At 41.4% G+C, this 27,502-nt stretch overlaps 1 protein-coding gene across 1 annotated transcript in view; it reads left to right on the top strand.

Moving 5' to 3' along the window:
- Positions 1 to 27,502, top strand: part of XYLT1 (xylosyltransferase 1) — a 563,426-nt gene that overhangs the window by 360,964 nt on the left and 174,960 nt on the right. The window contains exons 3-4 of the mRNA XM_085632092.1: positions 1,508 to 1,680; positions 2,340 to 2,542. Coding sequence (XP_085488218.1) covers positions 1,508 to 1,680; positions 2,340 to 2,542 — 376 coding nt within the window. The remainder of the gene's footprint in view (positions 1 to 1,507; positions 1,681 to 2,339; positions 2,543 to 27,502) is intronic.

A 27,502-nucleotide genomic window follows, 5' to 3' on the forward strand; every position in this document is an offset into this window, starting at 1 on the left:
CTCCTGAGTATGTGTGCGCGTTATAAAATAAAGTAACATAACAAGTGACAAGAACCAATACGCCTTCATTATCAATGAAAAGCATTTTGTGGGCATTTGTTAACGTTGAATGATTTTTTAATGTTGTTTAATATAGATGAAAAATGAAGAAATGTGAGCTTGTTTTGTGTAAAATGATATGTTGAAATTATGATCCAGAATCTTTCCTTGAGATCCATGTTAAAATCTCAGAGATGCAATGTTCTGCAAGCAGCTCATGTAATTGGTATTCCAAAAAGGAGCCACAGTGTTCAGCAATTTAAAAGAGGCTGAAGCATACACGGGAGTTTAATCAAAAACAGAGGGCAGCGACAAAGTTATTAGAGGGCAGAACCTCATACAACGAGCAATTGACAAGAAAGCAAACATCCATCACTTTCCAGCAAGGGACCTTTGTTCAGCCAGATACATTATCAAGACATACTATTAAACTTAGTGTCAAGCCACACCCTTGAAATGTCGATGGATTTTTAAAGCAATGCATTTGAACTGCATGAAGCATTATCCAGCCACACCTTTAAAGTAAAAGCAACATTACAAAGGCACACCCAGAGTGTCAAGGCTTACAGTTTAAGCCCCTACCTTTCCATACTGAACTACAGAAGGGGCCATGCCTTTACTGCCTTACAGGATGCTTAAGAAGCATCACCATGGCTGTATGTAGGAAAGGTAGCACCGGAGCAATGTTGAAGGAGGATGGACATATTTAAATTAAAACATGAAATGGATGGAGAGCTATTTAAATTGAGACTGAAGAATGTTTGCTTTATGTTAATACTTTGTCCTCAATGCAGGTCCTTAGTAATTAACAATACATTCGATGGTGCATCCTTTATCCATGCTAATAATTTTCACTTTCTAGCTTTTCAAGGATCATTGGAATGCTAAATTAGTGAAATATATAAAATATCATTATATGAATTGCAATGGACTAGCAAAGTTGATAAGCCATATGTGTTGCCTGGGTATTCTCAAAAGATATTACAATTTTAAGGCAAAACATATGGTTAAAGTCTCATCTAAATCTAGGTGGTCTGTTTGTTAATTTTTTTATTTTACTGGCTTTTGCCCTAGGCAGTGTGATGTAAAAGTCCTTAGCTGGTAATAAATCATCAAATGCACCTCATGAAATGGAGGCTTGAAATGAAAAGTGTGCATGTTTGTGCTTATTAATATATGAAGTCTCTTGAGTTATTCAGTACTAAATTTTAAATGGTTGTAACCTTTGCATTATGTGAAGTTAATAAACCAAATAAGATCAAAACATTCAGTATTGTCTATTGTTTTTTTAGACCCAAGATTTTTTCTGGAGAAAACAAAACATTGTATAAAAGTTTCTGGGTACCATTTTCTTTCGCCCTAACCAGCGTACACTCATGGAAATGAGACAATGAAACTAGAGGTAGATTTTTATGTCCCAGATTTTTTAACAAGCACCCAAATAATCGTTTGTCTAATTTCCTTGCAGGAAAAGCAAACAACAATGTGCAGTGGGATGAGGACTCGGTGGAATATATGCCGGAAAATCCAGTTCGTATTGTCTTCGTCTTGGTTGTTCATGGAAGAGCTTCTCGACAGCTTCAACGCATGCTTAAAGCTATATACCATAAAGATCATTTTTATTACATTCATTGTGACAAGGTAATATATTACTTTTTTTAAATGTATCCCTGAAATATTCTGTTTGTCTTTGGGTGTCTTCAGTGTGTTTCCTTTAGTATCTTTTCAGAGCAAGTTGAGTAAGAATGTTCAAAGTTAGATTCTTTATATTAGTCTAGGGTTCTCCAAAGTCAGTCCTGGAGGGCCAGAACCATGCCAGATCTTTAGCATATCCCCATTTAAATAAATGTAGTTATCTTGAAAACCTGGCTAGGATGCCACCATCCAGGACATCCTTTGGAGAACCCTGTATAGACAATTAGATGTGACTGAGAACACAAGTCTTTCATATGTTTTAAAATGTTATTGCTCATAATATGTTCCCTTGCTCAGGATAAGAAAATTAACAATGCAACTTATTATTATCAAAACATTAACGCTTAAGAGTATAATTTGAGTATGTAAAATGAATTGGAAAGGTAGCATGTATAATTTTGGACCAACTGGACTCATTGCTTGAGAATTGTTTTTAACATTTCTTGACCCATGTATTTCATAAATTTCCAGATTGGTAAAAGTATGAGCATATCTGAGTTTACATCCAACAGGTTTGAGAACATTGTTTTACTAATGTTCTCTAAACATAGCAAGGTAGTTTATATTTTTTAACTTGTGAACATATTTTTTATTTTCTGGAAAAGCGTTCCAATTATCTGCACAGACAAGTAATCCAAATTGCCAAGAAGTACCCAAATGTGCGTGTGACACCCTGGAGAATGTCGACAATCTGGGGAGGAGCCAGCCTTCTGTCGACATATCTACAAAGTATGAAAGATCTACTTGAGATGAAGGACTGGTCCTGGGACTTCTTCATTAATCTCAGTGCAGCGGACTACCCAATCAGGTAAAAACATTTGCATTTGTGAATTCTCAGAAATGTCTACAGCCTTTTAAACAAGCATTTACAATGCAACGGTCTCGGCATTGCTAAAGTTAGAGCTATTGGCATTGCTCATGACAATGCCGTTTATTTAAATGTTTTAAAAACAAAAACATAAACAAAAATAATGTCATGAGCAATGCCAATAGCTCTAACTTTACCAATGCCGAGACCATTGCATTGTAAATGTAAGGCATTGTCATTTGCAATACCAATAGATCAAAGTTTTGAAAATGTGAGACCTACTGCATTGGAAATGCTTGTTGTGCAGTTCTTATCCCTTGTTCCCCTTTTTTTAATTTCTCAATCTGTGAAATTACATATTGCTGTGGTCATTATATGCCCCACGCCAGTTTACACACCCTAATCTGCGACAGAGCCCTGTGACTCTGTAAGCAGGAATATTTACTTGCTTTTTTTATTTTTATGGTACTTTTATCCTAAACATGAAACCGAGCAGAACAAAACAGAAACTACGCAATGTCAGACCAAGCAGAGTGAAGAACTAGAACAGGAAGAAGCATAAGTTATATGCTCTGTGAGGCATACTAAGATGGAAGAAAGATGAATGTCGAAGGCATTGATTCCAGAGGAGAGTGGCAAGCACACCGAAGCAGAACCGAGATGAGGCACAGGAGGAAAGAGTACAACAGGGCGAGAGGGACAGGTTGGCTAGCTCGGAGTATGACTGAAAGATGCATCTTTTAAATCCGCATATTTGAAAAGAGCTGCAGATATACTGAGGTTGTATGTATATGATATTTCCATAAAGCAAACCTAGCCGAAAGGTTGAAGCGAGTATAACGGAGGACAAGGCAGTGGGTATTCAGGGTATTAAAGCGAGTGTGATAAAAATGTGGGGTCAATAGAAAGGAAAGCACAGAGTGCTTAGGTTCAGAAGTTTGAATCCACAGGAAAAGGGGAGGGTGGAAATGTGAGCAGAGAAAAAACTACAGTAGAGTGAGGCAAGAAGATAGATAAAGGGACAGAGGAAGGAGAGGGGGTCAACAGGAGATGGGCAATGAATAATTTCAGGAATGGGTTGTACTGAGCTGAAGTAGAGAAGCTGCAAGCATGGTGTAGTGTGAAGTATGGATCTTGCACAACAACGAGAGAATAAGACGTGAGGAAAAACTGAGTCTACCGGGGTTTTGGATTGGGAAACTGGGCAAGAAATGGCACAATAGCTAGATGTAGCACAGAGGTGTCCAGCATGGCTCCAGGAGGGTTGGGACTATGCCACATTCTCAAGATATTCACATAGGAAGATACATTTACATACATTCAATCAAACAGAATTAATTCACTGTGTGTTGTAATCCTAAAGATATGGAATGTATTGGGAGGTCCTGGGACCTTTATTGGAAGCCCTTTTTAAAATAAAAGTTAATGCTGTTTTTAATAAGGGGGGGACACATCTCAAGAAAATGTTGGACAATGCAAGTTTCCCAACCGGAAGCACTAAATCCTATTTCTTAGAACAATAAAGTTCATGTACCAACTCATTTGCGCTTGGTGTTCTCTAAAATACTTCACAGTTTTTCACCAAGAAGATATAAGACAGCGTACGTCACAAGAAATGTTATCATAAGCGTATTTGGGTAACCAACCCAAACTTCCCAGACAAAAAAAAAAAAAATACTAAGCCCACGTTGGGTCTACAAGAAGGCTGTAGCGGTTTTTCACTCGCACACCACAAAGAAAACAAAACCTGGCACCATTTCACTTTTTAGAATCAAAGTAATCAAATATCAGTCATTAATCTAGTGTAACATGCAGAGCAGGACCGTCGTTCTTTGAGCATCTTTATCAAAAGCTAAAAGAGAAACAGTCAGATATTACTGATAATGTATACAAGTGGTTCACATTCCCATTGGAATCAATGCGTTGCAGAGGCATGTGACACATTACATGCAGAGAGGTCCCATCAGTATAATGAAGGGGACCCGTGGCCAAGCCCGGCCACTTTTTCCAGCACATATGAAAGCCGTATGTGAGACTGCATCCAGGCCTGCCATACCTTCCAGCACGCCCCAACCTCATGTCTTTAGGACCCAGTTACTGATCCGCCGAGGGCTCCATGCAATATAGTGGAAAGCAGATAAGAGAGGTTCAGCTGGATGCACCGGTAGATAAACCTGGGGAGCTGTTAATATTTGTACTGATCAAAGGGCTAGGGGTCCTTTCAGAGAGAGCGACCTGCTATTGGGGAATGAATCAGACCCCTAGTGCTTTGAAGCACCTTCTCTTGCCCATGCCCAGGGCCAGCCATAAACCACAACAAACGGATACAGTCAAAGCAGTCCCAAGAAACAAGCAGTTAAAATACTGCGCCTAGGGAGAGACTAGGGGTGTTCCCTTATTGGTCTGCAGTTACTTTCCGTGTTCGGCATTTTCACCACTTAGAGATGCAAGACCACTCTGTAAAGTAAAACGGTAAACATCAGATGCAAAGCATGCGCCTGTCACAGGTACAGGCTGTTCGCAGAGTCAGCTGCCCGGGTTCGAGTTGCTGTTTTGCTGGCAGCAGAGGAAAGTTTCCATTTGCAGTATTTAACAATGGACAAAGCAAAGATGTGGTCGCCAAAATGTCCTTAGAACAGGCTGGAAAGCCGAAAGGAAAATGCATAGAGAATACCGTAAAAAACACAAGAGCACTCGTCAATGAAACAAAAGGGGCGAGCCACGCATATTGCAAACATTACGCGCGTAACCATTGCAAATGTGCATTATTGCTTGGCTTTTCTGTTTTTTGAGGAACACACCGCTCTGCCTAACACTTTTCATGACTAGTTGATCTGGCAAATTCCAGACATAAGAGAGAGACATCAGGGCATATTATGTTTTCAGCCCATGTAAATTAAGTTATTGGCAGCATCGAAGAAGCCCTGCACCCTCCCAGTTCCACCAAGAGAAGGATGGTGGCGCTTTACTAACCTACACTTTTCTGTTCAGTGTTGCAGGAGTCACGGCATCGACAGAAGTAGGAAAAGGCCACGCCTCCTGTGCATGCGTGCTAAGCAAACAAGACACAGGAAGTACGCCTATCATAAATTAAAGAACAGCGTCCCATGATCTGCGTGTGGCAGCAGCAAGCAGCACCCACCTCTCACTGCACACAGTTCACCTCTTCGTGTGTCTCGGTCCCGCTTGTGCTGTTTTCCGTTTAGGTCCTGTTAAATTTGGAGAGCCAGAAACGTCATGTTGCCACCACTGCTTCCCCCACCCCTTGCTTGGGAGCCTCGCTGTGACCTGCAGCTGGAGAAAACCAGCACGGCCGAAGCGGACCGTGCTTGTGCAATTAAGTAAATAAACATGCGCTGTCGAAGCTGACCGCGATGAAAATAAACAAGGCAGAGCAAAAGGCACACCACTGCCTTTCTCCGAGGTCAAGAAGAAATGCCTCGGAGAAAGGCAGCGGCATTTTCGGATTCGGGGGCGTGTTTGTCTTTTCTCTCCTCCAGCCATTGGCTGGAGGAGATAAAGAGACTTTCTGCAAAAAACACGCCCCCCGATCCGAAAAGGACGGGGCCTAATCAGAGTGACTGACCTCTTCTCCAGTGGCTGGCCAGCATTTACGAGGCCAGCCAATGGAGAACAGGGGAGAAGAGGGGCTGGTTCAAGCCCCTCTTCTCCAAGTCATTAAATCTCCGACTTCCGGTTCTGCCTTTCGGCAGACCGGTAGTCCTCGACCTAAAAAGTGTCTTCCCACTGCGCGATCTGCAGATACCAATTCTAATAGCGCCGGTGGTTATCTGCGCGAATGGAAACATATTTGCCCCACGTTGACTTCCACCAGAGGCTGTTAGTCACTCCCTACTACCCGAAGCCTGCAGCTGGTGGCGTCGTTTGGGCATCAAGTGAGAACAGATGTTTGCCGCATCACTTCACGGCTGGATTTTGGGACCACGTATACACACCTGTTAGGTTCTCTGGCACAAGAGGTGTTAAATGGCTCGAGCGGGCACGGCCGCGTTTATAATAGCATCCAAGTAGAGGGTTCAAAGCGGCAGAGATGATGGCCATGTTCGCCGTGGGGTCGGCCCTGAACATGCGCCGAAGAGGTCCTCTCCTGGGGACCTGGACGCACAGGCATGCATGACGCCACAATCACAGCTTGTGGGCGATACGTCGTGTTAAGACGTCACGAGGCCGGGCACCCAAAGGGAACGGTATTATGCTGGACTAGGATCGCGTCCGCCACGTTCGCACAGATTAGAACCTGAAGAAAACGCCTTGCTGAAGTCAGCCTAGCTCTTCACCATCTACTGCAGATTTACACAGAGTAACAGGGATGTGCTTTAAAAAGCAGAAATTCACTCGCAAAACATACACATATGTACCCCAATGTACTTATTTTGGGAACACGTGTGCTGCACGGGAGGGAGGGGGAGGGGCGTGGCTGCTTCCATGCACTGCGCCTCTGGGTGTCAGCCCTGGTGCTGGCTGACAATTCGTCCTGACAACTTCACCAGATTCTTCTATGCTAACATTAATTATACATAACTTCTCTGTATAAATCCGTATTTTTCCACAGAACATATGGAACATGGCTGGGAGGAGGAATCCCTAGGGTTTCAGCCCGCTCTCTTGTGCAGAAGCGAACAGCCCATCACTTCAGAGGCCATCCTGCAGCGTTCTCTCATCTCGCGCAATTCCCAGACTGCTCTTCGACCCCGCACAGCTCACTGCCATTCATATTTCCGCTTCCCAGTCCGAGAATCTTATTAAAGAGCTGCAGTCCTAAACTTTTCAATGAAATCCTTAAAATGTGCATCACAAATGCTGCCGCGTGGCGCGCTGTGTGCAGGAGTAAGTACCGCCCTGCACAGGAGCTCTCTGGAGCAATGACAAAGGAATCACCAATCCCACAAGAACATACGGACATTTCTGATGTGGCGTAACGGCCAGACAGAGAGCTGCGGACTAGTTTGGAGCTGGGGAACCAGGTTCGAGTTTCGGCGTCGGCTCAACGCCCTATGATTCTGGGCAAATCACTTTATCTCCCGCGCCTTCCAAAAATGGATGTGCAACGTAACTGGTGCTCAACTTAAGCGCTCCAATAGCTTCGGTCGAGTTCGAGATATATAAAATGCAGAAGGTGTACTGAAAGTGGAAGTGTAGATGCGGGGCTTCTCATGAGAGTCCTGGTGCGCAGCGATCAGGGACCCACTGGTATTCACGCCAGTCTCCGGGTTACATGCCTATGAATCTTGGCCTCGTGCTCTGAGCTTAGTTCTCCAATTTACATAGAACGTTATGACTCGAAGTTAAATCCTAAGTCTGCATCAGCTACTTACACCAAAAACATAGACCAGAAGTAGGAAAAGGCCACGCCTCCTGTGCATGCGTGCTAAGCAAACAAGACACAGGAAGTACGCCTATCATAAATTAAAGAACAGCGTCCCATGATCTGCGTGTGGCAGCAGCAAGCAGCACCCACCTCTCACTGCACACAGTTCACCTCCTTGTGTGTCTCGGTCCCGCTTGTGCTCTTTTCCGTTTAGGTCCTGTTAAATTTGGAGAGCCAGAAACGTCATGTTGCCACCACTGCTTCCCCCACCCCTTGCTTGGGAGCCTCGCTGTGACCTGCAGCTGGAGAAAACCAGCACGGCCGAAGCGGACCGTGCTTGTGCAATTAAGTAAATAAACATGCGCTGCCGAAGCTGACCGCAATGAAAATAAACAAGGCAGAGCAAAAGGCACACCACTGCCTTTCTCCGAGGTCAAGAAGAAATGCCTCGGAGAAAGGCAGCGGCATTTTCGGATTCGGGGGCGTGTTTGTCTTTTCTCTCCTCCAGCCATTGGACAGGGCCTAATCAGAGTGACTGACCTCTTCTCCAGAGGCTGGCCAGCATTTACGAGGCCAGCCAATGGAGAACAGGGGAGAAGAGGGGCTGGTTCAAGCCCCTCTTCTCCAGGTCATTAAATCTCCGACTTCCGGTTCTGCCTTTCGGCAGACCGGTAGTCCTCGACCTAAAAATGAACATGCCTTTAAATATTGAGTTTACGGACAGGGCAAGTGGCCAAAATTAACTTGCAATACCAAACACCTCAGTTCTGTGAGACTCATTTAAATGTGTATACCACCCAAAACACTCTTGGCCTGATTATGAGTCTGGCGGTCCAAGGACCGCGAGACTCACAGTGATGCGGCGGTGGCAGTCCAGCCACCGCCGCACCAGTGGTCTGACAGCCCCATTGTGAGTTGTGCGGTCCGACTGCCATTGCACCACTGCAACACCCAGGCATCAGAGCTCCCTGGTGGTGGCACAGCAGTCTTAGGGCTGCGGTTATGCTTGGCGGTAACACTGCGGTCCTGCCAATCATTTTAAGAGTTTCCTCTCTGCCACAATTTTCATGGCGGTTTCTGCTCCATGAAAACCGTGGCAGAGAGGAAACAAAGGGGCCCTACAGGGCCCCCTGTTGCCTCTGGGCCATGGGGCACATGCGGGGCACACCTTGTGCCCCCCTGTGTGCATTCACCCCAGCATCGGCACGGCATGGACTGCACCAGTCCATGCCCTGCAGGTACTGCCTTTGATGTTCCCACGAAGGTGCCTATTTCATAGCCAAAGAACCACCCACCAGTGATAAAAAAGTCATAACTTGGCAGGCGGTGCGCATGCGGGTTTGGCAGTGTGGGAGCGGGACCCTGGAATAGTAGTCCCTGCTGTTGCACCGCTAAACTTGTAATCAGGCCCTCTTTGAAATATGAACACATTATTAAGGATGCATTGAAACCAACTGACTCCATCACCATTATATGCACAAATGCTACACAGGTCTTTCCTTTTTATATGAAATATAATTGTTCCATCAAGACATTAATAAAAGTTGCTACAAAACCAGTAATATAGCGTAGACTCTGTGCTCAAAAATGGGTAAACGTATATACAATAGATGAACAGGCCCTTTTGATCTCCTGGGATCTATCAATATTCTTGACAGAGTGAAACCTAAGAGTGAACATTCCAAGGTTTTCTGAATGATCAAATCTTATCACGCCCAGGGAATGGTCATTTAGATAGGATACATCCATATTAATATTTATTCATAATTGTTCACTTTTTTAATAACTCCGGGCATCAATACTTACTTTTCTTGGTTCCCCATCAGTTTCTAAACAAGTCACAGATTTCATGACATTCTCTTGAGTGTAAGTTTAGGCAAGTTGATTGAAAATATTTTGAAAACGTAGGAAACGGAACTCATATGCTTCCATCACCTGTTTCTGTGACCACTGTGGCTTGAATCTTCCATCTTGCTTTTCAGCTGAGCACAAATAACAAGAAAGGATATTGTTTCGCTTTATTGTATGTATTATGCACTACAGTCAAAATGTACTATTTTCCTTCTTTCATCCATGAGGATTCACCCTCTTTTCAAATTTGAGTGCAAATTATTCCCTTCAACTATTTTGGACTCCTTTGACAAAAGTAAGCATGTGGTTTCGCATATTACCAACCTCGAGAAAATTATTACTTTTCCAGAACCTAGAATTTCCACTTTAGAAAAAGACATACACGTAGCATTTATCATTTTTAAACTGTATAGTAGAAACATATTTTTTTGCATTTAATATATCACTCTTCATGATTAGTACATCAAGCATATTTTGTAGAGCTTTCAGCTTAAAATGTAAATGTATTTCGAGTGAAGATTTTACAGTGCAATGCTAAATATATATGTTTGATTTTCAAACTGATTTTTAATAATAGTTAAATAATAGTGGGATTAATATGCACATGCTTTAACAATATGCTTCCGTGTTTTAAACATCAAATGTAAGGTACTGGGCAAGTTTCCAAAATAAGGTTTGTGAATAGAATAGGCAGAGGCATGTTTGTTGTTAATCTCTGAGAAGGAAAACATGATCCATTATGTATCAAGGGGCATATTTATGAAACAATGGGGGCAGCGCAGCGAGTCATCTTGCTGCTCTGTGTTGCACTATGGGGAAAGGGCACGGATGTGCCTTATAAGGGATTTCTACCTTTTCCACTATGCTGGTGCACTTCAGTCATCATACCGCCAATGCAGCGATCCATGCACCGTGTGCAAGGGTTCCTGTGTTGTAGGCAGGAATGTTTTGGTGCAGGAAAGGACACCGTCCTCCACAAAAACAATCCCGGGAAGCATATTCCTCTATCTAGAAAGAGGAAGTAATGGGGAGAAATAAAGGAATTTCTCCTTGTTACTCCTGCCCTAGGAAGGCGTAAGATGTTGGCGCAATCCCAGGTTTGCAAGTTCATGTAAATCTGGGAATGTGTCAAAATCCATGGACGTTGCGTGGGAACACCCGCCACAACACACCTACCTGGAAGGCGTACCCTGTGCAGAGTAGTGCAACTCAGCAATCTGGGCTGCGTTGCACTACTCCAGGTTGATGAAGCTACTCAGAGCCACACAAAGTGTCTTTGTGTGGCTTTATAAATGTGTCTTAGAGGTTTGTGTCACTCATGTACCACATTGAGTGAAGCAAACGCAATGCAACCCTCTTATAAATGTGCCCCTATGTTTCTTGTTTCCACACATGTAGATGCTTTTTAATTTCTGTACTGCAAAGCATTTTAAAAGAAAGTATCAGATAGATCACAGAGTCCATACTTATGCTATTTATAAGTAGTAACATAGATGTGAGTACATTATAAAATAGTTTCTTTGTTGGTGCTAGTGCAGAATGTGCATACCAGTTGTGAATTTTTCATCACTAATCACATTCAAGTTAAATTATTCTGTTTTAACAGCATTCTGCCATACAAAAGGCATGGTTTCAATAAAACAAAATCTTACATTATTATTCTAATGTTGACATCAATTCAAAATTTTGTAGATTCAAAGCGGTAAACAACAATGACGGATATCCTGTGCGCCTTATTACGATTTCCATAGGATATAATGGAATCGTAATACGGTGGATGAGATATCCATCATGTTTGTGATGGAGTAATCCCACCAGCCAAACTCTAAATCAAGCCTTAGGCCTTTTTTACCTAATGACTTGCTTTTTGTGGAAATTTTGGAAATAGTGCTAGTGTGGTGCACTGTTTGTTCATTTGGCAAAAATGCTCTTTGTGAGTGCCATTAGGAAAAAGTGGAATTTTTTAAACAAAGGATCTGATGAAGACAATTAAAGTCAGAGGAGAGATATCAATAAGGGGTTGAGTCAGAAAACAGAAACCGTAATTGGCACATCTACAAAATATTGCGTAATTAGAGGATCTTGTAGAAACAGTCATACTCTTTTATTTTGTATATTCAACACAAATAAAACTTTAATAAATGTTGGAGTGCCTTGCATCACAAGGGGGCATCATAAATAACCTACAAACAAAACATTTTTATTTGAAGACACAATTTAGAATTCTGTGTTTTGATCGCACGGAGCGAACAAATATAAGTCTCTTGGTGGTATATCTATATCTTTGGCCATATCTATCTATCTAGATCTATCTATTTTTATATATCTATATATCTATATATCTATCTATCTATATATATATATAAATATATATAAATATATATATATATAGATATTTAGTTCAGCTCTTTCATAGGAAATTCTTTTTTTGTGTTGCTAATAACTTTGGTACCATTTCATGAATCACCACAAAACATTTGGAAAAGGCGCTTTTTTTCAGACTAGTTTGTGCATGGAAAGTTTCCGGGTGAACCGTCAAGCAGGGGCCAAGAAAAAGAAGTCCCCAAAACGCAAAATTTGCTTACATTTTCCATATACGTCTTTAAGAAGCTCTACCACAAAAACTGCTGAATGGAATTACACCAAATTTGGCAAGAATAGCTAGAGCTTGGTCTGTAGATTGTGCTTCTTGTCATGTGATGTAAATCTGTTCAGTCGTTTCTGAGAAATTAAGGTTAAAATATCTTTGTATATCTAGACAGTTGGATCCGTGAGAGGCTTGGAGCAACAATTTAAAATTAGAGCTCTCTGATTGGCCCTGGAAGTTTTTTTCCCTTGGGCCACCCCGTTCCAATGAGAGTCAAGCTCCTGCGGGAGTGAGCGCTCTGATGGGCTCCCAGCAAATTGAGAATATTAATGCTTGTAGCCATTACATGCCCTGGAAGATGGTGTTCTCATGGCATAATGAAGTTCCTGGAGGGAAGCCCTCTTTAGAAAAAACACAAGCCTAGGGGATGGGGCCCCCTGGCCGAAGGCTAGACAGTGTTACCAATCCCCTGCTGTGCATGGCCAAAGGCCTTTTGCACTGTGGGTTGGCTGCATGTGGGGGGTTAGCCGCAGGGCCTGTCATAAATGATTTCATAGAACATGTCATGAGTGATGTAATATGTGAAGTCATAAGCAGTACGTGGCAGAGGTGCAAGTTATAATTAGCTCTCCTAACCATAACTGGTGAATTTCTATGTTTTTTCCGTTCGAAACATTAATGGTTTCACTAACATATTCACCTAACTACCTAACGTTCCGTCACTTTCACCTTTGGATTTTTCAGTGATTATGTGTGTCTGTATATATATATCCTTGTGTGTGCGTGACTGCACTTGGTATTTCGTCTTTTGATATCTATATATATATCTATATCTGTATATATATATCCTTGTAGCCCTGCATAGGACAACTGTGAGGAGCCCCTGTTTGTGTACCCGAGCAACAGCCTCCAAAACTCTTGTTTGTGCTGTAACATTTTATTGTATAGAGCTGTGTTAGTAATACATATTGAAAAATATTTTTCTTATGTATTTTATATTAAAATTGTTTAATAGTTTTTTCTAAGTATATCAAGGTGTAATAGTTTTCCCTCTACTTTCATACATGAAAACTCCACCTACTGTGAAAAGTTCTTAGTAGTATTTGAGGTGTGTGCACAACATATGAAGAGAAATGTCTTTCAATTGTTAGAATAACAAGTAGCTACACAAGCAAGTAAGCAGACAAAGATACAGGGTAATCAAAGTCATTCTTTACAACTGTAGAGATTGACATTAACTTAAATTTCTTGCCAAATTAAATTTGTGTTACTAGTGCAAATAGTTTGGCTTAATCCACTTCTCTACAAAATAGAAATGGAATCAGGGGCGGTTCCTCTTTTTGAGCGTAAGAGTGTTGTGCCGCCCTCACTGATAGTCATCACACACTGTATGTATGTAGATGAGAGAGAGTGACACTTTGTAACGTGGGACAGGCGTGGCCTTTTTTGCAGTGCGATGATGTGACATCATCCTGCTGACTGGCAGTCTGGATGGTTGCCTGCTGCCATGGATTGAAGTGTGCATGTCAGATTGGCTGGTGCCTCCATACATGGCCAGCCCGAATCCACTATGTGCCAGAGAGCCATGGGGACAGTGGCCCAGTCCCACTGTATTTAGAGGGAGCACTGCATTTAGCCGCCCAGGCAATCCTGTTGCTGCTTTCAATCTAAGTGTTGTAATACAGAGTATGAAAGCAGTGTTGAGATTGGCTCCAGATTCAATCCCCTCCGAAGCCCATGTATGCGCGGCAACAGGAGCAATAACTGAAAATGTGATCACTGACTTTGGCGCTCTGTTTTGAGGCCACATAGGGATTGCTTATGTTTGTAACCTGTCATGGCTCAACGCATTGTCTTTACCGCCGCCTCCGCCTGGCTGCACTGTGCATGAGGGCACAGAGAAGAGTTTTTTGAGTGTCACCAACTCGATCCCGGGCAAAGCAAGTGTGCTGGCCACCTCGCACCGTTCTGCCTGTTCTAGAGTTATCTTGCATAGATTTCAATTCGCATAAAAAGTAAGGAAATACGTTTCTGAATCTAAAACCTGCACGTGACTTTGGTTTGTTTTTTATTGGGTTGTCTGCCTACTAATGACTGGAAAGCGTGTTTTTCAATGATTTACTCTTCCTTTCCCTTTGCTTTTGCTGCTCCTGTGCTGCTTTCTTTGAAGAAAGCTCAAGCTAATATTTGTGAACTCTATCCCCATAGTGTCAAGTTGCAAAAAAGTAAGCTTAAACAACGTTTCAAATTTGCATTTGAATTTCAGTGTTCATTTTTTCCATAAAAAGCTTAATGACTGATGTTTAGAGTCATTAACTGGTGATACAGTCCTTTAACTATTACATTTCTAACAGGTTAGTGTTTGTTTTGTGCCTCAACCTTCAAAGATTGTTTTATCATAATATTAGTAATTAGACAAATAAAAGTGTAATAAACATTAAGGACTTATGGTCTCAGTTCATTTTGGAAGATGGTTACCCTTTGATCCCCATCAAGCAGCCTTATGTTTGTCAGGCTTCCAAACTTTGCTTGCTTTGTGAATCTCACAAGCGATTTTCACACCCTACCACTTTGAAATTTCACCAGCCGCCACTGAATGGAATAACACATATATTCAAAGGTTTCTGCTTTAGAATAACACATTTTACACATTGATGTTGTCTAAACAAGAGCAATCACTTCTGAAAGAAATGCTATGTACATAGATGTCTTTAGAGTTAGAACTCATGTTCACATGTGTAAAGTTGGCAAACCTACAAATTACTTGAATACCTACTTAGAAAATTGCTCTCATAGGTTTACACCCACATTTCAAGTAAATTAATGATTTTGTTACATTTTCAAAATACTTACGCAATAATCTTTGGAATCTGTGACAGTCACACCTTTCCCAGTGTAATCCTTATGGTAAGCATGTGCAGATACTTAAATCACAAAAGTGAGAGATATCCCACCCGCTGTATTATAAGTGCCATTGGATACAATGGACTTGTACTATGGTGTAGGCATATCCGTCATGTTTGTGATGGAGTAAGCCTGTCTCCCAAACTCTAAATCAGGCTGTAAGTCTTTCACGAACACTGAGAGGACATTAAGATGTCAGACGTTTAAAATAATTAAATTTCCACATGTATGAAGAAAGAAAACAACTTTAGAGGCATGTACCTGCAGTTCTCATTCACTAGTTCACCAATACAGACTAAAAAGTTCACACCAGAATCTAAACATGGGCAGAATCATCTTGCATTAACGTTTTCATTGTAAACTGTCCACTGATCTGAACATTGTTAAGCAGTAAAGACAGTGTCACTTGAATGCGACTTTCCCGACCTATTCCTGATATGTCTCAAAGATGTTTAACAATCACAGGCAATTTGTATCATTAAAGAGAGATTTTAAAACTGTATACAAGAATATCATTGGTTTGGGAGGTCATGAGATATTGAAACAGTATTTCTGATTTAGACATGGGGTTTGATAAATGATTCTCAATGTGAAAACTTAAGTTCAATATAAGCTTAAATTCACGCTTTCCTTAGTTAATGAGTCACCATATTCCAACTTGTAAATTGATAATGGATTCAAACCCGAGCCCACAATGGCAATTATTCTTTGTGACTTGTGAGAACATGATGTTAATGAGAAGTGAGTTATGTTCCTTGTTGATCTTTTTTGTGTTTATAAGACTGTATTTTAGGAAAATTGACTCCTTAGAATCTGGTGTATGGAATTTTTTTGTACTAATTCTATTTCGAGCACTATTGATAAGGAACTATACGTTTGTATCTTTTATGGTATTATAAACCGAAATAAAGATTTTATAAATGGAGAAGTGATTCTACCTTTAAAAAGTTTAAAAAGTGAGTAGGACATTACATTTTCCTTCACAGGTAGGAAGCACAGTAGGGTGTTTGGAAATCGTCATTTCTCATTCTTGCCAGCTTTCTGTAAAAATCTTTCTTGAGTCAGCGCAGCCGTTATTACGTTGATGGGACTCAGCCGGCTGAAAAAAGCATTGCCAGGTTGCCCTGTAGTGAGAACCGACAGATGATTACACAATACACTAAAGCTGCTGCGACTGCACTCTGAATTTGTAAGATAACAGGCTTACAGCAATTTACACGTTGACTATTTAGTCATATTGCAGTTGCTTTTGATGGCTTTCCCTGTGGAAAAGCATATGACATTTTTTTGGGATTAACTCTTATTCGGACTGATTGTATGCTAAGCTTTCACTTCCCATCTGCCTTTCCATCTGTGATACCAAAACCGCTAGGGCCTTTAATCCGAGAGATCTGAGCTGACCTTGTAAAGACAGCACAAGCCTTTTAAGCAGGCTAGGTGGCTAATGCAAGGCAGATACTGCACTGGTTAGTGTAGTCTCCTTGTCTCTACACATTTACTTAACTGTGCTGGTATTGTATACTACTAACTAAAAACAATGGAAATCTCGTTCTGGATCTTTACTTGGAGTATTTATTCAATACCAGCATCTATCCCTTTGAAAAGAAACAACAAAGCTAATTTTTAATTCGCTAAGCCACCTTGAAACACCATAAGCTGTAATAGGGTTAATTTTCTTTCAAAGATCACATGATTACACAAGAAACTGCTGCAGTAAACATTTATTGAACAGTGGGCAGGAACCAATGACTCATGGTGTTTTCTAATGCGATTTTTTAAATAATTGATACTGCATTAGTGCCTTCAGTTGGTGGCATTTATAAACAAAACAGTTAAACAATGGAGTAGTTAGCAATATTAAATTATAAAGAATATAATTATGCTTTGTAATGATTAGTTTGCAAAACAAATAGCCACTGCCATTGGTCCCTAAGAATTGGGGTGGCTGTTTTTCTTTGGAAAATGTCTGATATTTGTTCATAAAATATTGTAAAGTTAAAGAGGATTTTGAGCATTGTCATTGCTTTTTGGCATTGTTTGGTATATGATTCATTGTTGACTCCCACATACAGGTTAGAGTGAGGGTCAATTGCATTTAGATCCTCATTGGATCTGAGTGCACCTGAACACGTCATACACAAGCATACTGTTGCAAAGTTATCCTGCACCCTGGGCACCCCCCAACTTTTTGCTGAATGGTACTGGTGGTAACTGACTCCGACTGACCCTGGACTCTGCCTAACCAGGCCCAGGGCCAGTGCTATGCTGAAAGAGACACATTTAGAATACAGAAAAAACACCTACATACACTAAGGGTTGGGGTCCCCCTGTGGTTGGCATGACCTACCCTATCAGACCCTATTAAATATTAGGGCAGGGGGATTAAAACTATCTAGAAGTCCCTAGCCCAAAATAGGGCATGGCAGTTTGGAGGCCAGCAGCATTTCTGCAATTGCATGTGTGCACTGCTGAAGCCTGACATCAGGTGGCAGGACTGCTTTTAGAAAGTAAATTGTGCTCAAACTCTTCTTTGGGGCACTTAAAAATGGATAAACTACAATGTTTTGGCATATTAGGAACCCCAGGGTCTCCCCTAGGTGTTTACATTTCACTCCCCACATTGTGATAAAGTGCTGATCAAATTCGACTTTGATGCTAGGAGCCCTGTGGAGGGAGGATCTGCAATATTTCTACAGATTCAGAACCCCTAAAGTCTCCCCTAGGTGTCCCATGGGGTGAGAGTCCTGTAGATATAAGCGAAGTACTTATAAAATATGTTTTTGTAAGTCCTGGTGCTGGAAAAATGGCCCAACTCATTTTTCCCACTGTAAATCCCCTGCTACATAGGTTAACATGGTAGGAAGTTATTAACTAATAACTCTTGATAGGAGAGGGCTAGAAGTACCATTCAAAGACTTCCCCGAATGGTATTGATAAACTCAAGAATATGATAAGGTTGAATTTCTCCTAAAGTGTACCAACAAGAAGTTATAGGACTTTTTGATTTGTAAGTCCAGATTCAGCCTTCCAGTGGTCTGTCCTGATTGGTCAGAGTTAAGTGGATTAGCCATGCTGCCTTGAAGAGGTGATAAAGAGCCCCTGGGGTTAACCAGCTCTGCTGGGAGGACAGTGTGCTGCTACACAGGAATGCCAGAGCAGGGGGAGGAGTGGTAAACCATGGTCTTCAAAGAGAAGAGGAGGCCTTAGTGTCATTTACAACTCTACACTTTTCACCTCAGCCAGAGCTAGGCTTATTGAAGGAATGCACAGATGCAAGGGAGAAGAGTTTATGAAAATTAGCCATCCTAGGGGTGTGTTTAGCCAGCTCTTACCTCCCTCCTGGAAAATCAGCCATTATGAATTTGGAGGATCTGGGGCACTCTGGGACAAAATAATGCCACACTCTACAGGATGTGGTCATATTCTGGAGGAGTTGCCCTGCTCCCATTGGTCAGCAGTGACCTCCTGCTTGACACATAGAACTTGGAATAGGTATCTGAGAGGGGCAGAGCCTCTCAGATATGCTGCTTGAAACTTTAGAAAGCAAGACGTTGCCATGCTGAGAATTTTGAAGTGCAATTTCTAAGGCCTGCCCTCTGAAGACTACACCATCTGAAACTACAGCCCTGTGGACTACCTTGCTGTAAAAGAACTAAAGAGTGGACTCCCTGCAAGCTACAGGTTAACAGAGCTCACCTGGACATCCCCACAAAGAATTCCCAGCCTGAAGTACCAGTGGATATGTAAGGGTTTTGTTCAAGTGGATTGCGGAATTGAAGTCTCACACTTTCAAGGACCCTCTTGGAGATTCCAAAACCTTGGATTGTGTGTTGGATACTTTAGGACCCGCAAGAAGAACTTCAGGAAGGAGTTCTAACTGCACCCAGCCTGCTGGAAAAGGCTTCCCCAGAGTGGTGAGAAATTCTCCAGAACAATTTCTAAAGGTGTGTCCCTGTCAGATAAAATGAAATGAATGGAAGGGGCACTGTTGGCTTCTAAGCACTAGGAAGTGACTAATTTAAAAAATTCATATCTCTGGTTCCCTACAACGGATTATTTTCATTTTGGTGTCATTTAAAAGATAAACATATTTCCTGTTTGTATACATTGGTGTTGGATTTTTATTTTGTGCTGTGTCTTAATTATTCACTGAATTGTTTTTTTAAATGCTTTACATACCTGTCTTTGAAGTTAAGCCTGCCTGCTTGCAGCCACGTTACCAAGGGTTGAGCAGAGGAATAATTTTCTAAGACCTATTCTGAGCCCTATATCTTGTTAGCGGCCTTATTGCCAGTGGCTGACCTACATTTGCCCCTACCAATAATCCACTTTCCAAAACACACACACACATACATTTATGGGGCAATTGGATGTTGTATATAGTTGCTTTTAAGCAAGGATATTTCCTTGTGCTGCTGTTCATGGAATCTGGTGCAACGCAAATGTGCTAAATTTAATTACCAATGCTACAATCTACATTTGTGAATAGTTTCTCACATTTTTATTTATCTTAGAAAAATAATTATAAGTGGTGTGTTTTTTCCTCTGGGAATTCGTCCGGTTATCCTTTATACTTGCATATCTAATGGCAGCCAATAAGATAATTCAGTTTGTTCATGATTGTGGCAAAGATATGTAAGGGATGCTTTGGAAGTCCGATTTATAACATTCTGGTGCAAGTCAGAGAGGGCCTGATAAATAACTGATACTGGTGATGAAAGCATTAGTCACACCATTATCTACTGTTGAATTGATCTGTTTATTGTTACAAGGTAGGTAATTGGCCAGTTCAAATTTAAATTCAGTGTTAGCAATAAGCACGATTTAGTCGTAAACTTCAATAAGGAGAGGTTGACATATCTGGCCTCAGTAGATTATTACCAATACATTTAGAGTGGATGCCATAGCTGCATAAGTCGCATATGGCTTAAAAGGCGCCTGAAACCCTGTTTACACCATTTAACGCCATTTAACTCGAGCCAGGTCTCCCCAATTCCCTGACACCTACTGCCACATCCTGGATGGGGTGCATTGAGGGTTGGTAAAGACTGTAAAACATTATATTTGGTTCGTCAACATTGATAAAGACTCTTTCTACCCAGATTTATCAGTAATGCTCTGAGCGTGGCAACTCTAGCTGCTTCCTCCAGGTACGGAACCTAAGTGAGGCATCATGGCCCGCATCATCAGATGTGAGGGGAAACTGCATCAGCAAGCCTTCTCTTGGCATAATTGGTACCTCAATGTACAGTAATTCTGAGAGCTGAAATTAACAATCAATTATAAGTTTCACACTCAGGAATAGGAAAAACTGCAGGAATTGGTGTTTGACAACAGCCTCCAGCAAGTTGTCACTCCATTTTTAGCCCTTTGCTGCATGGGAAGGAAACCAGAAGTACTATATTCCCTCAGAATCCAAATTCGGCTATAAAATCGAATCTGGAGAACTTTTTTTATGTAGCCCTGATCACTTCCGGTCGATTGATGCCTATAATTTACTTGCTGTGCCAAGGTCAGGTGGGTCAGGTACAACCCCCCCACACCCCAGCACCCTCATGGGTGAATAGCGCCCTTCACAAATCCCTGATTGATTGATTGATTGATTGTTCTAACCCACCCTTGCATGTAGCACCACTGTTCAATTCTTCGCGGAGTTATGGAAAAGGTGGACAAGAGCTCGGCGAACAATGAGAGCTGGTGGCTTTCAGCAGAACATACTGGAGAAGCATAAAAAGCGCTGAGCTGTTGCGTGGGTTAGTAGCATTGTAGCACAACATCTGTTGAGGCTCTAGTGCCTAAGGTTTTCTTTAGCCTTTATCTAAGGATTGTAGCTGACATTGTTTGTGATTCACTCACTGTGAATCTCTTTATCAGCCAAGCCCAGATGTCAACTCACTCTCTATTGCTTCACAGGAAAGCCTTTTTCATGTAAAACTGCCAAGAACCTTATCTTTTCCTCCTGTCTGCATTCAGTTAGAATTTTAAATGGGTTCTACTTTTTAACCTTAATGCACCCTCCACAGTCATGCATGCATTCATAAAAGCATACATACATAACAAAGCAACCCTCAGGGTCTGCTTTTTTAAATGTGCTGGCGAAAGAAAACAAATTTTGTATATTTTGACATTCATTTGCACAGGATGTGTTAAAGGAAAAATCTTGTTTCAATTAAAAAAAGTAAAAAAAAATAGAAGCTACAACAAATATTGACCTTCACAACAATTCCAGAAATCCGTTCCTTAAAGTTCTATAAAATAGAAATGTACTTTTGAATGTATTTATGAACTGCATGAATGTTGTGTGAAATATATTTCAGAAATAAACTAAATAACTAGAAAATGTATCTAAATGAAATAAAGTCTAACAAGCAGAAATCTAGAAACGTTTTTTTAATTCCAAAAGAAGCCCTATTTGCTTTAAACTTTTATTCTCTGACGTCTGGAATAATTTGTACTAAATTCAAATCTTTTATTTACAACATTTAATTTATCAGATAATAAATTAAATTAAAATCAAAAAGAAAGTCAAGAGCATGATGGCCGAACATTTATATACTAACCATAATCAGGTTGTGTTAGCGGAAGTAAAGGGTAATGGAATGCTAATAATGATTTCCATTTTGGAGGTGAAAAGCAATCGATGGTACATTTGTTGGAAGCAGTCGGAGAATTTTGTTTGAAAGAGTCATATGATGTCAGATAAGTAGAAAAGTGTCAACAGTGTGTGCTAGTTCACCTAGGCTTTATGACACTCTTGACATAAGAAGATCAGTACAGGCAGGCATACATTTCACTTGTTTTTCATTAACAAAACACTGTGAAATGTCAAAAACAAGCATTTGTGAACAAGGCAAATGATTATGCAGAGGATTTTTTTTTAATGGGCTTCCAATGAAGCTTGTGAGGAGTGGGTTGGCCAATGTAATGTGTGATACCCTAGGAATCATTATGGACACTAGATCCTGAATAATTTAGAGTACGGCCATACCCATCCCACTGAGGGCGACACACTAAAGTATAGAAAACAGTGATCAATGGAAAGTTTGGGAGCAGGATCAAGACTGATTTGTATAATGCTGGTTCTAAACCGAGGTGGCATGGTGGGAAAATGGTCGATGGGTTTGAATGCTACCCCAAGTGATTGCCAATGGTTAGACTTATTGCAAGCATCCTTCCATCACCTTTTGTGCACTTGATATGATGCCGTTAGAAGCCTGGGGTATGCTCGCTGTGCCAATGGGCTCAGTCTACACCCGACTGAAGAGCTAAAATTAGGGAGAAACCAGCCTTTGGTTGCTTGTGTTCTGTTTCAGAGAGGACGTTGCCTGGCAGTTTGGGTTGGACTGCTTTCATTGGAGCAGGGTCAAGACTGATTTGCATGTAGCTGAGTCCAAACTGAGGTGGCATGGTCTGCAAAATAACTATGGACTGGAATGCCGCCTTAGTAAGTTCTAGTGGCGGAGATCAATTCAAGCATTCCGCCCATCATTTTTTTGTTCCTTTGTTTGTTCTTAGATTATACTTGAGATATGAAGGTTGTGATCAACAGCATCAATGGCTGCTGTCCAAAAGAATGAAGATGTGGTGATGTTTTTTATCAGCAATCAAAAAAAGACCATCTAAATGAGAGGCCAAGTTGGTATCTGTGCTTTGATTGGAATTAAAAATCATGTTCCAAATAGTCCCATAATAAACGGTCTTTAAGATAGGAGCAGAGTTGTTTGGCCACTATACTTTACAGAATTTTGGTGATGGCAGACAAAAAGGTAATATGTCTGTAGTTAAAGGGTATCTCTGGAGCGAGGATTGGCTTTTTGAGAATAAGGTAGACATCCATTGTTTGAGATCAATTAGAACAATTCCAGAATGGAGAATGAGTGCAATAATGTTATAAATAACAGAGACAACTTGCAGAATACCTGTGTGAATAACATAGATGTTTTATGGGTTTAAGGAGCTATCCGGACTCAGTTTTAATCAACTGAGAGAAAACATCCCAGGATGTCCAGTCAAGTTCTTGTAGACAAGGGGTGGATGTGTTAAAGGAAGAGTACTTAGATGCTACATGAGTCAGAACGAGGGAGAGACTGTTGTGAAGGAGTCATCATTCATAGATTGTCAGATATGATTTATCTTTTTAACAAATGGAATATATAAAATTGCCTATCTTGAATTTGCGATTGAGGGGTGAGAACGGTAGACATGTTATCAATTATTTTAAATATCTTTTTGTTTCTTGACGTTGCTACAGATTTGATTAGAATAGTGTGTTTTTCAAGTGCCTTGTATATGTTTTACTTGAAGAGTAAATGTTTAGACTTGAAGATGTCTTTTTGTTCTGAAGCATAATCATGCACATGTTTGCTACTCGTTTAGCTTTGTGGTTTAAAGAGAGATGATTATCTGTAAACCAAGGGGCACATTTTGTTCATTTTGTAACTCTTAAAATGTTTATTTATTTTTATTTATTTGTAAAGTTTTATAAAGCGTGAACAAGACCCAGACGGGTAACAGAACGGTGTACAAAGAGGAAAATTAACATTGATGTGAAGATACATAAAAGTACAATACAAAAGGAACCATAAGAGGAACCTGAGTCATAAAGGAACATGTGGGTGCTCGGGGAAGACGAGGTAGCAGGTGATCAAATAGAAAAACCCTACTAGACGAAGCCAAGCAGTCCTGTTGCAACTGAAGTCTATTTTGAATAATCAATATAGCATATTGAGGGGCTTAGTTATTGTGATGGAGTAGAGAACATTTCAAGAGATGGTCACATTTCATTTGATCCCATGAGCAATATAGTTTAAGGGGGTGAATATGGCGGCATGTCGTCTGACAGACAGTAAGATACAAAGTAATAAAGGTGTGTCTGACCAAATTTGATGCGTAATTGAAAGAAAGTGTGTTAAATTAGGCACTGTCCTTACCGCATTTAGTATGTGACTGGCAGAATGATTGGGCATGCAAAACTCTAGATTAAGACCTCTATATGGGCAGTGCACAGTAAATGAGAAACATTGGGGTCTATTATCTCCAAGGATGAGGCAACTTTTTGTTATTTATGGGGAATTAAGTAATCAAGAAATTAGAGGATGCAAGCTAGAATACAAATCTGGCAAACAGTAAAAAATCATTACAGTAATTTTTGTTTTAGAGTCAATGGAAAGAATGGACGCAAGAATCAGAGCATTTGCACTAGTTATAAATAATGGCAACTTTGCATCCTTTTTAATTTTGCGGTGGTCATGATTAATAAAGGTCTAGCTCAAAGGACTAAATATAATGAAATTGTTTGGGACCTTCCTTTAGACAAGTTTTTATTAGGGTAAGAAGACCAAGTTCATTAAAAAAGAGTCAAATTGTTTATAACTGGGGCATGTTTGATTCATAAACATAGACTGAAGTAATGCAGTATGTTTTATGCTGAGATGAAAAAGGTGAATGAAAAGCCAAACTGGCATAATGACCATCCCCTGATCCTGGTCAGGATATTTATCTACATTGGGAATTTCCTACTTCGACAGGCCATAATGGACACGGCAAGGCCAGACGCTAAGCGGTCCTGTGAAGGACATACTTTTTTCGCGCGTCCAGATTTTTGCCACGACACGGTGAAGCGGAGGTGAAGGCTTCGACAGCTGATTCCCGTTCTTCAGGGGTTGGGCTGCGAGGCCTACCTGCTCTACCCCGCTCGCCTTAAGGTCATATTTAAGGGCCGAGTACGTATATTTTTTCAGAAGTTAATGCTCAAGAATTCATGTCAGAGCTGAAGGACTCTAAAGGGAGGGGGGATGTTGCTTGATGTATCCAGTGGCAGCTGTTTAAATTCCTAGATGTTAATGTTGAAAGTTAGGTGGGGTAACAGCAGAATTAATGATCACTAATTAATATTATGCACATTGGTATATACTGTTATCAGTCCTGTACGGGGGGGGGGGAGTTCCTACTGGTGTTTTTTATTTTTTCGGTGGTAGTATATATGGGAGCGGAGGTGGAGGGGTATGCAGTAGCTCTTGTCGTGTGATTAGCTGCCACATATAGGTCATGACTGACCTATTTGCCTTTGTGGGAGGTGGGGGGAGGAGGTGGGGGGAGGGGGTGGGCTTTGGGGCTTGCTTCAGGGGAGGGTTTGGGGTTTGGGGGACCAGCTACAGCACAGTACAGTAGTATATATGAGGAAACTTGGTAATAGAGGTTCTGGGAAGAATATAGGAGGCTTTGGTTTTGTAAGGAAGAGGCGCTTAGGGCAGTATCAAGGGAAAAGAAGATGCAAGAAACTTATGCTTAAGGAAATCGACCCAAAAACTGCTCTATGAGTTTTATTAATCTTAGAATCGTTACAATCAACATCTGTGGTCTTATTGACCAGGCCAAGCGACAAAGGACAGCTATTATTCTGAAATCTATGCGTGTTGATATTTTATGTGTCCAGGAGGCCCACATAGAGGGTAGTAGAGGGGGGGTCCTAGAACAACTGGGGTTTCGTTTACTGGGGGCCACTAAACAAGGCACTAAGACTGGAGGGGTCGCTATCCTTACCCGAAGGAATGATATAATCATTAAAAAAAAGCTTTTAGATAAATGGGGTCGGTGGGTTGTATTGGACTGTGCATTTGCCGGGGAGCCTTTCACTCAGTGTACGGTTCCACTGCCGATGATCCAGAGGCCTTGGAATATCTAGATGCTGAGTTAGTCAATTGGCCGGCCCTACTATTAATGTGTGGTGACTTTAATATTAACAAGCTCGGTGGGCTGTGGGGCAGTATGGGAGACATATATTCTGGTCGTAAAAAGAAGGTTTTTAAGGCTCTTACCAATATAGTCAGAAATCATGGACTTATAGACCTTTGGTATTATTTAAATGGGCACGACCCAGGCAGTACTTTTTTTTCTGCCCCACACAAGGCAGTTTATAGACTTGATTATTTCTTTGCTTCGCATTCTCTAGTGCACCGGGCTAAAATAGAGAAATATCCTAGGATATTATCTGATCACAACCCTCTTGCCTCTCCATAAACAACTTGGAGTGAATATTGCTGCATGTGTTAACTTATAATCATATGAACACCTTGAAAAAGGAAACAGACCTCCTCCAAACACTGAAGATTATAGCACTGAAACTGTTGTTCTACAAGATATGGATTTGGTCCAGTTACCATGCAGGAGTCTTTGACAACCTTGGGGAAATTTCCATATTGTTCCTAAATGTCCCATTTTGAAAATGGCTCTACTCAAGAAGAAAAAACTACTTGATATCAGGTTTCTGACTACCCACAAATTTCTACTTTTTACTGTCCTTTTCCTTTTCCCAGGGTCCTTACTCCAAGCAAAGGATTTGTGCACATTTGCCAGATTTGATTTTGATTACCAAAATAAATTATTATGGCCTATTCCAACGACTTCTTCAATCTGCTAATTTGGTTTCCTTTCAGAGAAGCATACCCCCACCCACCCATTAGTAATTTAGGGCCTGATTACAAGTTTGGTGGTCCAAGGACCACCAGACTCATGGTGGCAGTCCAGCCACCGCTGTACCGGCGGTTGGACCGCTCTGTTACTAGTTGGGCAGTCGTACCATAATTGGACCGCTGGCTCTGCCAGGGACCCACCATTCCCTAGCGGTGATGTGGCGGTCAGTGTCATTGTAAGATGCAGGTGGTGCCGCTGCTGGACCGCCATACATACTGCAAGTTTCAGGATGCCCAGTGTTTTCATGGAGGTCTTTCCTCCATGAAAAGGCTGGCGGTACTGAAACAAAGAGGGCCCACAGATGCACACAGGGGGGGCACAACATATGCCCCCCTGTGTGCATGTGCCCCAGTTCCTGCGTTGCATGGACTTTACAGTCCTTGCCATGCAGGAACCTGTGTGGCATTCCAATTGTGGTGCCTTTTTCAAAGGTGCCGCCGCCTTTGAAAGAGGCACCACCACGGGAATTGCCACACTGCCTGCCAGACCACAAAATTGCTTGTAATCTAGCCGACGGCAGTGACTGTTGGCGGTGCGGGGGTGCAGCCGTGGCGGGCCACCCACCCCCGCACCACCACAAGTCATAATTGGGCCCTTAGTGTTCCTTAGTGTTAGGAGCCAGTATTGTGTGTTCTGGCAGAAAGATGTATAAGAAATTTAAGCTTGTAGAATATGGGCCCTGAACAACTTGATGTGATTGAAGCTTGGGTTTGTGTAGAGATTATTTATATAATAAAATCAAATTGACATTTCTCCTTGATTGATAGGTACTACTACCACTACTACTGCCATGTCTAGTTATAGATGTAGCAGCAGT

The sequence above is a fragment of the Triturus cristatus genome, chromosome 10 (assembly GCF_964204655.1).
Source record: "Triturus cristatus chromosome 10, aTriCri1.1, whole genome shotgun sequence".
NCBI classification, from domain to species: domain Eukaryota; kingdom Metazoa; phylum Chordata; class Amphibia; order Caudata; family Salamandridae; genus Triturus; species Triturus cristatus.